Raw genomic sequence first — 10,323 nt, forward strand, 5'->3', positions numbered from 1 at the left:
TATACAAAGCAAATAATATAAGGCCCAATACAGAACCACAGGAAAGAGCAGTAGTTTCAGACATGTAGGGACCAAGCGACAAAGAAAAAACTCCTATCCGAGAGATAGGAGAACCAGTCCAGGGCACTGCCAGAGACATCCACCCACTGCCTAAGCCTTTCAGACAGGATGCTGTGATCACATGGATATATTATAACAGCTGGATACCGAACTAAAAATGGCGCCCATTCAGTCCTAAAGGAATTGCTCGCCTGGCTAATACGCCAAAAATAGTTTCTAGGTTCCAAGTTTGCTTCTGCATTATGTGGCCCACTGAATATGCGCAGTAGTGTTTCCACTGCTGGCCCCACCCGCGAGTTCCCGCTCGGCCCATAGACTTTACATTGTGATGATGGATTTTTAAATCACTTTTCTCGGCTCGAGGAAAGTTTTACAAACATAAAACCTCCATGGATCAAAAGTTCATAATAGAAATAGTCATAATTTACGTTGCTGGCAGTTCAAGTTGTCCTGTCAACAGTTTTCCAGAAGTCTCTTTTGTGTATGGGGAAAATGCTCCCCCCTGTTAGCTCCGTTAGCTATGTTGTGGTGTCCACACGGCAGCTGGCAGCAGCTCACACTGCCAGAATCTGGCCCAGCAAGTCCAAGAGTAATGCTGAACTGGAGATCAGTTAAAAAGACTTAAAAGTCATTGAAAACCAGCGTTCATCGCTGATATTCAGGGAGGAAACTTTTGAAATATCAAGAATTATTAATGGAGTTCGGCATGTTTGTCAAAGTGACAGCACTGTGGAGGAAGGACAAGAGAGTTGAATTTTATGAACATTAAAACTATTTTATTTGACTATTCAGGTAGATTTTCTGTATCTTGCTAAACAATCATCGACTGTAAAGCAGCAGAGGTCTGACTAATGAGAGAAACTGAACAAGTTATGTTACTCTCAACAAAGTCATTTTCTCATATGAACTCGAACAATGTCTGGAGAATCAGGTCTAAAAATTGTCCGGAGTTGCACTTTCACACATGTAGCACACAGCAGGAGATTGCCTGTGTCAGACGCGCTCTCACCTACTGGAAATACTCTGTTTGATTTAGGCGAGAAATGGCGCCTGGGTAGAGCATGCAGGAGGCAGGACATGATGCAAAAAGTACACTGTGGTTGTAATTCCGAATTTTAAACCTTTTCACCAGAAATAAAACGGCTTTTATTTTATGAGAAATCACAAGAAGTCCTCTCTCCCATTAGCGCTAGCTTCACAGCGGCCTGCTGTATTTATCCAGCGCCAGTCGCATGATAGAAACGTCATCAACACACCTGCTCGCTCGCTGTGAATTCTTTAGAAAATGACCTGCTGTATCAACACATGGGCTCAATCGGACATTACTTTGTGAGAAGGATCTATCAGACTTGCAGACCTACGTGACACACCCACTTTACACCTGCTACATGACACACCCCCCTGACCCCTAACCTTAACCTTAACCATCTCGCTGCTCATGCCTAAACCTAACCAAGTGGGTACATCATGTAGTAAAGTGGGTGTGTCGTGTAGTTACAGCAAGTCCACAGTTAGACCCACTTGGACTTTGTGCTAGGGAGTTGGCAGAGTAAAGTCCATTTAATGTCCGGTCCAATTGATTCGGACATTTACGTTCTCACATACAGCTCCTCCGGGTAATGTCCAGATAACTTCAGGGTTGCAGTGCATGTGTGAAAGGGGCTTGACACTGTCACACACACCATCCTCCTCTTTCCACACCTTTAATAACAATTCAAACAGAAAAAAATCTGTTTCTTTTTCTTTCACATGCTGTTCTCTTCCTTAATTTTTAGTACTACCATTAACGGCTGTGTCACTTTTACAATGTGTCATTGTTTTTACAATGAGTCATTGTAAAAATAAGCACGAAAATACAAAATCCTGACTAGAGAGAAGGGGAAATGACAACTCTCTGTGGCATACTACACGGCTGTATACATGGGAACTACTGGATGAATTTGACTTCCTCTGTAACAGTAAATCACTCTGTTGTGTGGTTCAATAATAATTATCCAACTAGAAACAAAAGAGACAGATTAAACTTCATTACAATGGTCAGTTTGTTATTTTGGCTTTACCTCATGTCAGGGTGAAACTATGAATAGTATTTAATTAAAAAGGAAACACACTGAAGGATGTGTGTCCACTGTGTCTTTTGTACCATTAATAGATAAAATTGACCTGCTTTTTATGAATGCATCTGCTGAGTGTCTAAAAATGTTGGATACTGTATTTCAAGACTGTCCTCCCAAGGAAAACGACACAATAGATCGTAATGTCAGTTGCTCAAAAATTACATATAGTTACGTTTGAGTGACAGATGCCATCTAGCAGCAACAGTAGTTATGACCCAGAACAGCGGCACAGTTGAGATGACGTCTATATAAATTGATTAATTTCCCCATGTGGAGGTGATGGGTTGGGTGGAATGTATAACTCAACCTTGGACTTTGACACAGGAGGCCGTGGTTCGTTCCCCATTTCCAACCTTAAGTATCAGTTTTTAAAAAAAATTGAACTACAACTGTCCACTAACCATAACCCTGTGGTTATTATTGTATCCATAACAACAAGGCCACCTCCTTGGCTTCTAACTTTTTTGCTTGTATGATAGCTTTAGATTGTGTTATGCATCTTAACTGAATATCATTAATATTATTTTCTAACCTGAAACAGCCTGAATATTGTTTGAATTGTATTTATTGTTGGTGTTTTCAGGTGTTTCTGAAAAGAGATTTTTCTGGTTAAACAAAGGAAAAGACAAGAAAGAGGAGTAGTCTGTGTGCACATTGCTGCAAAATTATCTGTTGCTGTTTTGATACTGGGATGAGTTGTGTTACTAAATTTATACGAGTCAACACACACACACACACACACACACACACACACACACACACACACACACACACACACGGAAGCTATTTCCAGCTTTCCCCCGTTTGAGCCAGCTAGATGCTGAGGTGGATTGAATTACATGTGAGGCACACGCCACTGTCGCAAACTTTCAGGTCTGCCACCTTACACTACAGTACACAGTGCTGAGATACAGACCACGTTTCAAATATTCACTATCCCTTCATTCAGAAGCTGCCAGAAGTTGACAGTTCAAACAGAACCAGGTACAGTGAGACTGTGTGTGTCTGATTGCTGAGGAAGGTTTTTTTTTATCACTGTAGCAGCTGAAGGTGTTGAGTAATTTTGACCTTTGCATTGCATTTTACTTCCTTAACTAATGGTGTGAGTGTGATTAAGTTACTGTAACACATTAAATAACACACTATTCAACCTATCAGAGGAGGCATGGACAGATTTTGTTGTTTGAAATTAAAATCCATAGTTTAGAGGGTTTTTTTTAACTGTTTCACATGAGGAAGAAATCCCTACAGAGTTCAATAGGCTCTTAAGCTTTGGCCAGATATACACAGTATAAACACATGACAGAAAATGTTATGAAACTGAAACAGAATGTCTGATGTTCGTGATGATATGTCCTTGCTCAACATGAATAAAAATAGAACAACTTCAAGAAGAAAAATCTTCAAAAGTTTAAGCCTTTTATTGATTATTCTGCTGTTCCCTTTGGAGGGTTGTAGGTTTTTTTGACCTTTTACTGATCAAAGTGAACTTTCCATTGAGTAAGAGTGACCTGTTATAATTTAAGGAACTAACTGGTTACAAAAACAGGCTTTGAAAGTACTACTTATGTTTCCATGCTTGTTTCTAACTGCGTGAGGTTTTACACTGTCCTCTTTGTGTGTGTGTGTGTGTGTGTGTGTGTGTGTATGTTTCAGATGGTGATACTTGATGTGTTAATAATAGGGGGTGGGCCTCACGCCTTGACCCTGGCTAGCTTGCTATCCAACCCTGACCCAAACTCAGATCCTGGGCAGGACTCATCCCCTTCTCCCTCCTGCTTGGACCCTCTGAGACTTCAGCCAAACCCAAAAACATCCAACAACAAACGATACAGTGGCAAGAAGAAGAGGAGGGTAACAGCTGGTAGAGTATGCTTGACTTTACTTACTAAATCATAATTATGGTATAAAATGTTAGTAACTATAATTAGTTGATTAAATGAAATTAGTTGGTTTATTGACAGAAAATGAATTAGCAACTTTTTTAAAGGGGACATATCATGTACATTTCCGGGTAAATATTTATATGCTGGGGCTCTACTTCATATCATCTTTGCATGATTTACAGTTCAAAAAACTCCATATTTATCTTATACTGGCCCTTTATGCAGCTCCTCAGTTCATCCTCTGTCTGAAACAGGCCATTTTAGCTCTTGTCCCTTTAAGGACCGCTTCCGATTAATCTACTTTCTTTTGATTGACGACTTCTCAGAAGCTGCCCCTCAGCAGAGTTCAGCAGCCCCAGAGGCTACGTAAACAAACAGTAGTAGGAGGATTTCACTTCTTTTTTTTCGTTCTTTACTCAAATTGAAACCATCCCAAATACAGTTGTATATGTTTGAGACTGAATCTGATGCAAAATATGTGAGTGGATGACACAAACAACTCATGCCACAACATCAACGACAAATGGCCGCATGCGGGAATGCACAAACAATCTGAGGTCATCACAAAGAGGAAGTTGAGGTAACACTGCAAACAGGGCATTCATAGCAGGCTGAAACCCTGGCTTTTGATTTTCAGGGAACATTTTACATATATGAGTATGTTTAACATAGACATTCGACATTATAAGAGTATAAAAATAACAGAAAATCACAAAAATTATGTTATGTGCCCTTTAAACAAAAATGCCAAACATTCTTTAGATCCAACTTCCACATTGTGTGGATTTGCTGCTCTTCTCTATCTTATACATTAGTAAACTGAATATTTGGGGATTTAAAACTGTTGGTTGGACAAAAGAATCAATCTGAGGACACCATCTGTGGCTCAGAGAAATTTTTTCATTATTTTATCGACCAAACTATGAGTTGATTAAAATCAACATAAAATAGAATAAAAATAATTGTCAGATTAATCAATAATGAAAATAATTGTTAGTTGCTGCCCTAATTACAAATTAGTATCTCATAAATTTGACTTAGTAAGTCCAAATTAATTATGTAAATATAAATTATGATTTAGACCCAAGAAACATGACTGAATACGTCTTTCTAATTGTTTGATTTATTAAGTCATAATTTTGACATATTATATCATATCTTATAGTTTTTTTCATAATTCTGACTTAATATTGATCCAGAATGAAATAATCTTGGTTTATAAAGTCAGGGTGTTAACTTCTCATAATTCTGACATACCATTAGAATATCTTTCTTTCAAACTAGCTTTCCTTTCAGTGTTAACAACATTTCAGTTGTTGATTTTTCTGCCTGTGCTTTCATATGCTTACAAACCCTAAATAAAATAATGCTCCTCTGTCATTGTGATGTTTTTTTATGTGCATTTGACTTACCCTAATCGAACAAGATGCTTACAGTTCTGGTATGTGTGGTTTGTGATTAGTCTCTGCAGGGCTGACGCTGGAGGAACAACTAGCAAAGTCAACGATATCAGAGAGAATCCTTTGCCCACCGCTTAGTCTCCGTGTGGTGGATTCTTACGGAGAGTGGACGACTTTGTGGGAGAGCCAGTTCACAGCTCTAAACATCCCTCATCTGCGCTCACACACACTGGTGCACACAGACCCTCTCAACAAGGTATGAACACAAACAACTTCCCCCTGAAGTGAAAACAAGAAAGGTGCTTTTCAGTATGAATGCAATAAAGCATGTGTATGTGTTCTTCAACAGAAAGCACTGCAGGAGTTTGTTTTAAAGCATGATCGATCTGCGGAGCTTCACAGTCTTCCAGACCAGGTTTACATTCTGGACGAAGACGCTTACTTCAATGACATGCGGCTCGGCAAGAAAGAGAAGAAACGTCTAAACATTAACTCAACACTCAAGAAGAGTTTGTCCTTCAGTCTCCCAGGAACCAAACTAAGTGTGGATTTCTTTAAAGATCAGGTCGGACAATATATATGTGTGTCTTCTGCATGATAGGTTGAATATTACACTGCATTTAGAGGAAGTTAATTACATTTTTGAAGCATTGTGTTTTGCTTGAATTGTTTGTAACCATACATATTTGTATTAACTATTGCTGTGACTAACTTCACATTCATGTCTTCATCCTGAATAAAAGAAGCATGCAACATTGTATCCCAATAACTTTTGTCATAGTTTTAATTCTGTTTTATACTTTTGTTGTCTTATTTCCTGAAGCACATTTTGAAGTTGAATATTTTAAAGGGGACGTATCATTCACATTTCCAGGTCCATGTTTATATTCTTGGGCTTTACGGGTATATCTTGGCATGATTTTACTGGTAAAAAAAACTAATTTGTCTTATATTGGCCATTTATGCAGCCCCTCAGTTCAGCCTCTGTCTGAAACAGGCCGTTTTAGCTCCTGCCTCTTTAAGGACCCCCTCTCAGTGAGCAAACTCTGTTCTGATTGGCCAGCTTCTGGAAACTGCACCTCGGCAGACTTCTGGTGGCCCAGAGGCTACGTAAACAAACAGTAGTAGTAGGATTTCACTTATTTTTCTTGTTCTTTACTTGAAATGTAAACTTCTCAAATACTTCCATATATGTTAGAGCCAATCAAATATGTGAGTGGACAATGTGAGCAACCTGTGGAATAGTCTTAGCAACAAAGACTACGTAGCTGACGGCCATTTGTGGGCATGTACGAACAATCTGACATCATCATGAGGAGGAAGCAGAGGAAACTTTGCAAAGGGAGCATTCAGAGAAGGCTGAAACTGGGGCTTTTGACTTTCAAGGAACATTTTTACATACGTTCACCTCAGATTTTGGAACTTTGAGCATGTTTAACATAGACATCCGACATCATAACAGTATGAAAATAACAAAAAAGCATGACATGTCCCCTTAAAGATACAGAAAGAACAGTTTTTCCAGAATTTAAATCAAATCTTTGACCTAAAACTTTACACTTTCTAGATTGAACCATATAATTCAAAGCTTGCTCAAACAAAACAAATGTATTAGTTCATTCAATCATAAAGGAAACTTTGATTAATTTGATACTCAGTTAAATTCTTGAACCTAGCATTACTTACCTACACAGTCACACTGTGAGGGATACAAACACGCACAAAGACTGAAGACTCATGAAAATCTGCATGATGCTTGGATACTAAAGGTTGGTGTGCATTGTTATCATTTTTTATACTACCGCTGGAGTTGCCAATGTCTGACATTTTCAAATCATACACATAATGGCTTTAAGTAGCATGAAAAGCGTAATCCGAGAACTGCTATTTACTGAGTTGTTTGAGTTGATGAATCTGAACATGCAGGTGGAGAGATACAGCTTGAACAAAGTGCTTGCTAAGGGAACAGTGGCGCACATCACCCCTGTGACTGAGGATGAGGACGGGAGTGAAGAGGAGAGTGACTGTATGAGAGAGGGCGAAACAAAGAATGTGGCCATGAGAGTGACTGATAGAAAAGGAGATGGGGCGAGAAAGAGGGTAAAATATTTTGAAGTACAACTTCAAGAAGGGGTCATCCTAAAAGCCCACCGGGTCGTTATGGCAACAGGTCCAACTCGTGCCCAGATGGCAAACATCCCCTCATGGGTAACAAGTATTGGAGAGAGCTACCCAGAGGAGCGCTTGCAGCACACCGTGCACCTCATGCACCATCTACCAATTGCTCAGCAAAAACTTAAAGAAGCTGATTGTCAGAGACAGAAAGAGACTTTTCCCACACAAGGTAAGTCTGACTCCTTCTGAGGATTATGTTACATCACAATAATACAGAAAAGTCCAAGAGTTGTGAGGATAATTAGTATTGCTATGCAAAAACACAACATGTAGTTATACTTAAAATTTTGCTCCCAATTGCTGGTGTTTTTATCTTGCACATACTGTATGCCAGAATATTCAATGCTTTGCTTTTACCTGATCTTTCACTGCTTCTCCAGAAATCAGTGGACATATCATCACTGCAACACTTTCCTTTACAAGTACTGTATGCGTATGTGTGTAGTGTGTGAGGCAGGGCAGAGAGTAATGGTAGTTGGTGGAGGTCTGACCAGCGCTCATGTCGTCTCAATTGCCCTGCAGCAAGGTGCCAGCCATGTGACATGGGTCATGAGGAAGCACCTCCAGGTGACAGTGTGGAACTGCAACTATAAAGAAATACAGTAGATATACCTGTCTGCCTCCACCACACATATCAGTCGTCATTGTTTCTTCTACAGTTGAAGCAGTTTGATGTGGGTGATGTGGAGAGCCTGGTGGGTCGTTATTCGCACGTGGAACATGGCATCAAGATGGATGGCCAAGCCTACCTAAGACAGTTCTATAATGAAAGGAGTCTTCATAAACGGCTGGCAATGATTCGCCAGGCAAGGAAAGGAGGAGCTGTCACCCCAGAGGCCTACATCCACCTACAGCCATTCATACTGAAAGGGCAGGTGGATGTTAAGACATACTGTCAGGTAAAGGTCCACAAGGTGTAAAGTTGAGGGTGATGTGAGCTAAATGGAATTTAGATGGGATAGTATGAGGTGAAGTGAGATGAGATTAGGTGAGATAATGTGAGGTCACATGAGGAAACATAATGTAATATACTGTGCGTGAACTAGTTTACCTGAATCTCATCCAACTGACCAGGTTAGTGAAGCCAGCTGGTGCTACAGGAGCCAGGCCTGGAGCCTCTCCCTCAGCACCGGGCACCACTGGACTGGAGATATGATCTGGCTTGCCACTGGGTGCAAACTTGATGTCAAACAGGACCCGTTGCTTTCTGAGGTGATGAAGGAATTCCCCATTCAGGTGTGTTAAACTGGAAAATGTTTTTTTTATATTTCTACAGCATGTATAGAAGTATGAACATGAGAGGAAACAAAAATTGGTTGCATGATAAAATCAACAAATTAATGTAAGAATAAGGACAATGTCACGATATTTCAGAATCAACTTATATTTTCATGATGTAACCTGAACAAGACAACATTGAAAGATTCATAAAATGTGTCCGGTTTGTCCCCATGAAGGTGATAGATGGTTGGCCGTGTATATCAGAAAGCTTACAGTGGGCAGAAGGATGCCCTCTCTATCTGATGGGGCAGTACACCGCTCTTCAGGTAGTGTTTTGCAAAAAAGAAGTTGCAACAACAATCTATACAATCACTTTACAGAAAGCGTCCCCTAATTTGTTTTCTTCCTCTTTCCACACACACAGGTTGGACCACACGCAGTAAACCTGGCTGGTGGACAGGCAGCCAGTATGAGAATCGCCAAGGACATTTTGCGGCAACAGAAGAACGTAGAGGCATCTGAGCTGAGCGGTGGGAAATCTAAAACTGAAGAATATATACAACAAATGCAAGGCCTATTGTGGCTTTAACTTTGCCATTTAGCCCGAGCAACTCATATGCATAATGTGTGTGAGCGCTGTCATCAGTTCCCGATCATTCTGGTCTAGTGGGACTTGATGATGATGTGGCTGTGAAACTGACTCATCTGGGGAACTATAACAACAATCTCAACTCAGAGTGGATCATGACTACGACCATTTTAAACTCAATTTGAAACATTTTTAAAAGAGGGATCAGTCATGTAATCCTGAGTGATCTGGTGCTTGTTGTATTATGATTCATTTATTGTATCTGTTTGTGTTTCGTGTGTATTTTCTTGTTCAGTGTGTTTTGTGCTTTAGTGTACTGTATTGTTTAGTTTTGTGTATTGTACAGTCCCATATCATATTTTATTGTTGGGTTTTATGTATTTTAAAGGTCCATCTAGGGACAAAATTAGCTCACAAATTAGCTATAAATATAAATGCTGTGGTATGTGGCATTAGTTCATGCAATATACTTGTCCTTATACAAATCCTGCAATCAGTCAATTTTAAACATTAATTAATCTCAGTTATATATCTCAGTTCCATATTGATGGAAAATCTGTTTTTTATGTGTCACTTGTTTGAATTGTTTACATCAGTGTTTACAAAAAATATTTTATGGCATAAGAATACATTAAAAACACTTGGTTGTATTCCAGTATTAGTCCGTATATAATTAGATTTGGATACTTTTAATATAAAGAATTTTTCCTTATCTGAATTTTTGTGGTTGTGGTTTTTCTGGGTGTGGTTTTTCAGCTCAGTGGTGGGTTTACTGTGTCTGTGACTTAATAAGTCTACTGATTATTCTCTTTTTGGTGTTTGATAAAAACAACACTTTACACTGATGCTCTGTTATCTCCAGGTTCTTACCTTTG

At 39.4% G+C, this 10,323-nt stretch overlaps 1 protein-coding gene across 1 annotated transcript; it reads left to right on the forward strand.

Annotated features, from left to right (window-relative positions):
• The first annotated feature begins 3,833 nt into the window (after window positions 1-3,833).
• zgc:113276 (uncharacterized protein LOC553748 homolog) lies at window positions 3,834-9,993 on the forward strand. The gene is made up of 9 exons (XM_067598515.1): window positions 3,834-4,041; window positions 5,526-5,719; window positions 5,813-6,028; window positions 7,390-7,807; window positions 8,084-8,205; window positions 8,298-8,537; window positions 8,713-8,874; window positions 9,096-9,185; window positions 9,284-9,993. The coding sequence occupies exons 1-9, from the start codon at window positions 3,834-3,836 to the stop codon at window positions 9,446-9,448; spliced, it is 1,815 nt and encodes a 604-aa protein (XP_067454616.1). The 3' UTR covers window positions 9,449-9,993.
• The last annotated feature ends 330 nt before the right edge of the window (window positions 9,994-10,323 follow it).

This window comes from Thunnus thynnus, chromosome 1, assembly GCF_963924715.1.
Source record: "Thunnus thynnus chromosome 1, fThuThy2.1, whole genome shotgun sequence".
Classification (NCBI taxonomy): domain Eukaryota; kingdom Metazoa; phylum Chordata; class Actinopteri; order Scombriformes; family Scombridae; genus Thunnus; species Thunnus thynnus.

Bases quoted from the DNA above. Each gene is read 5' to 3' on its own strand.
- zgc:113276 (XM_067598515.1), top strand. From the start codon at position 3,834: ATGGTGATACTTGATGTGTTAATAATAGGGGGTGGGCCTCACGCCTTG. The intron at 4,042-5,525 runs GTAGAGTATGCT...GTTTGTGATTAG, and splicing joins GAAGAGGAGGGTAACAGCTG to TCTCTGCAGGGCTGACGCTG. The intron at 8,875-9,095 runs GTGTGTTAAACT...GTCCCCATGAAG, and splicing joins TGAAGGAATTCCCCATTCAG to GTGATAGATGGTTGGCCGTG.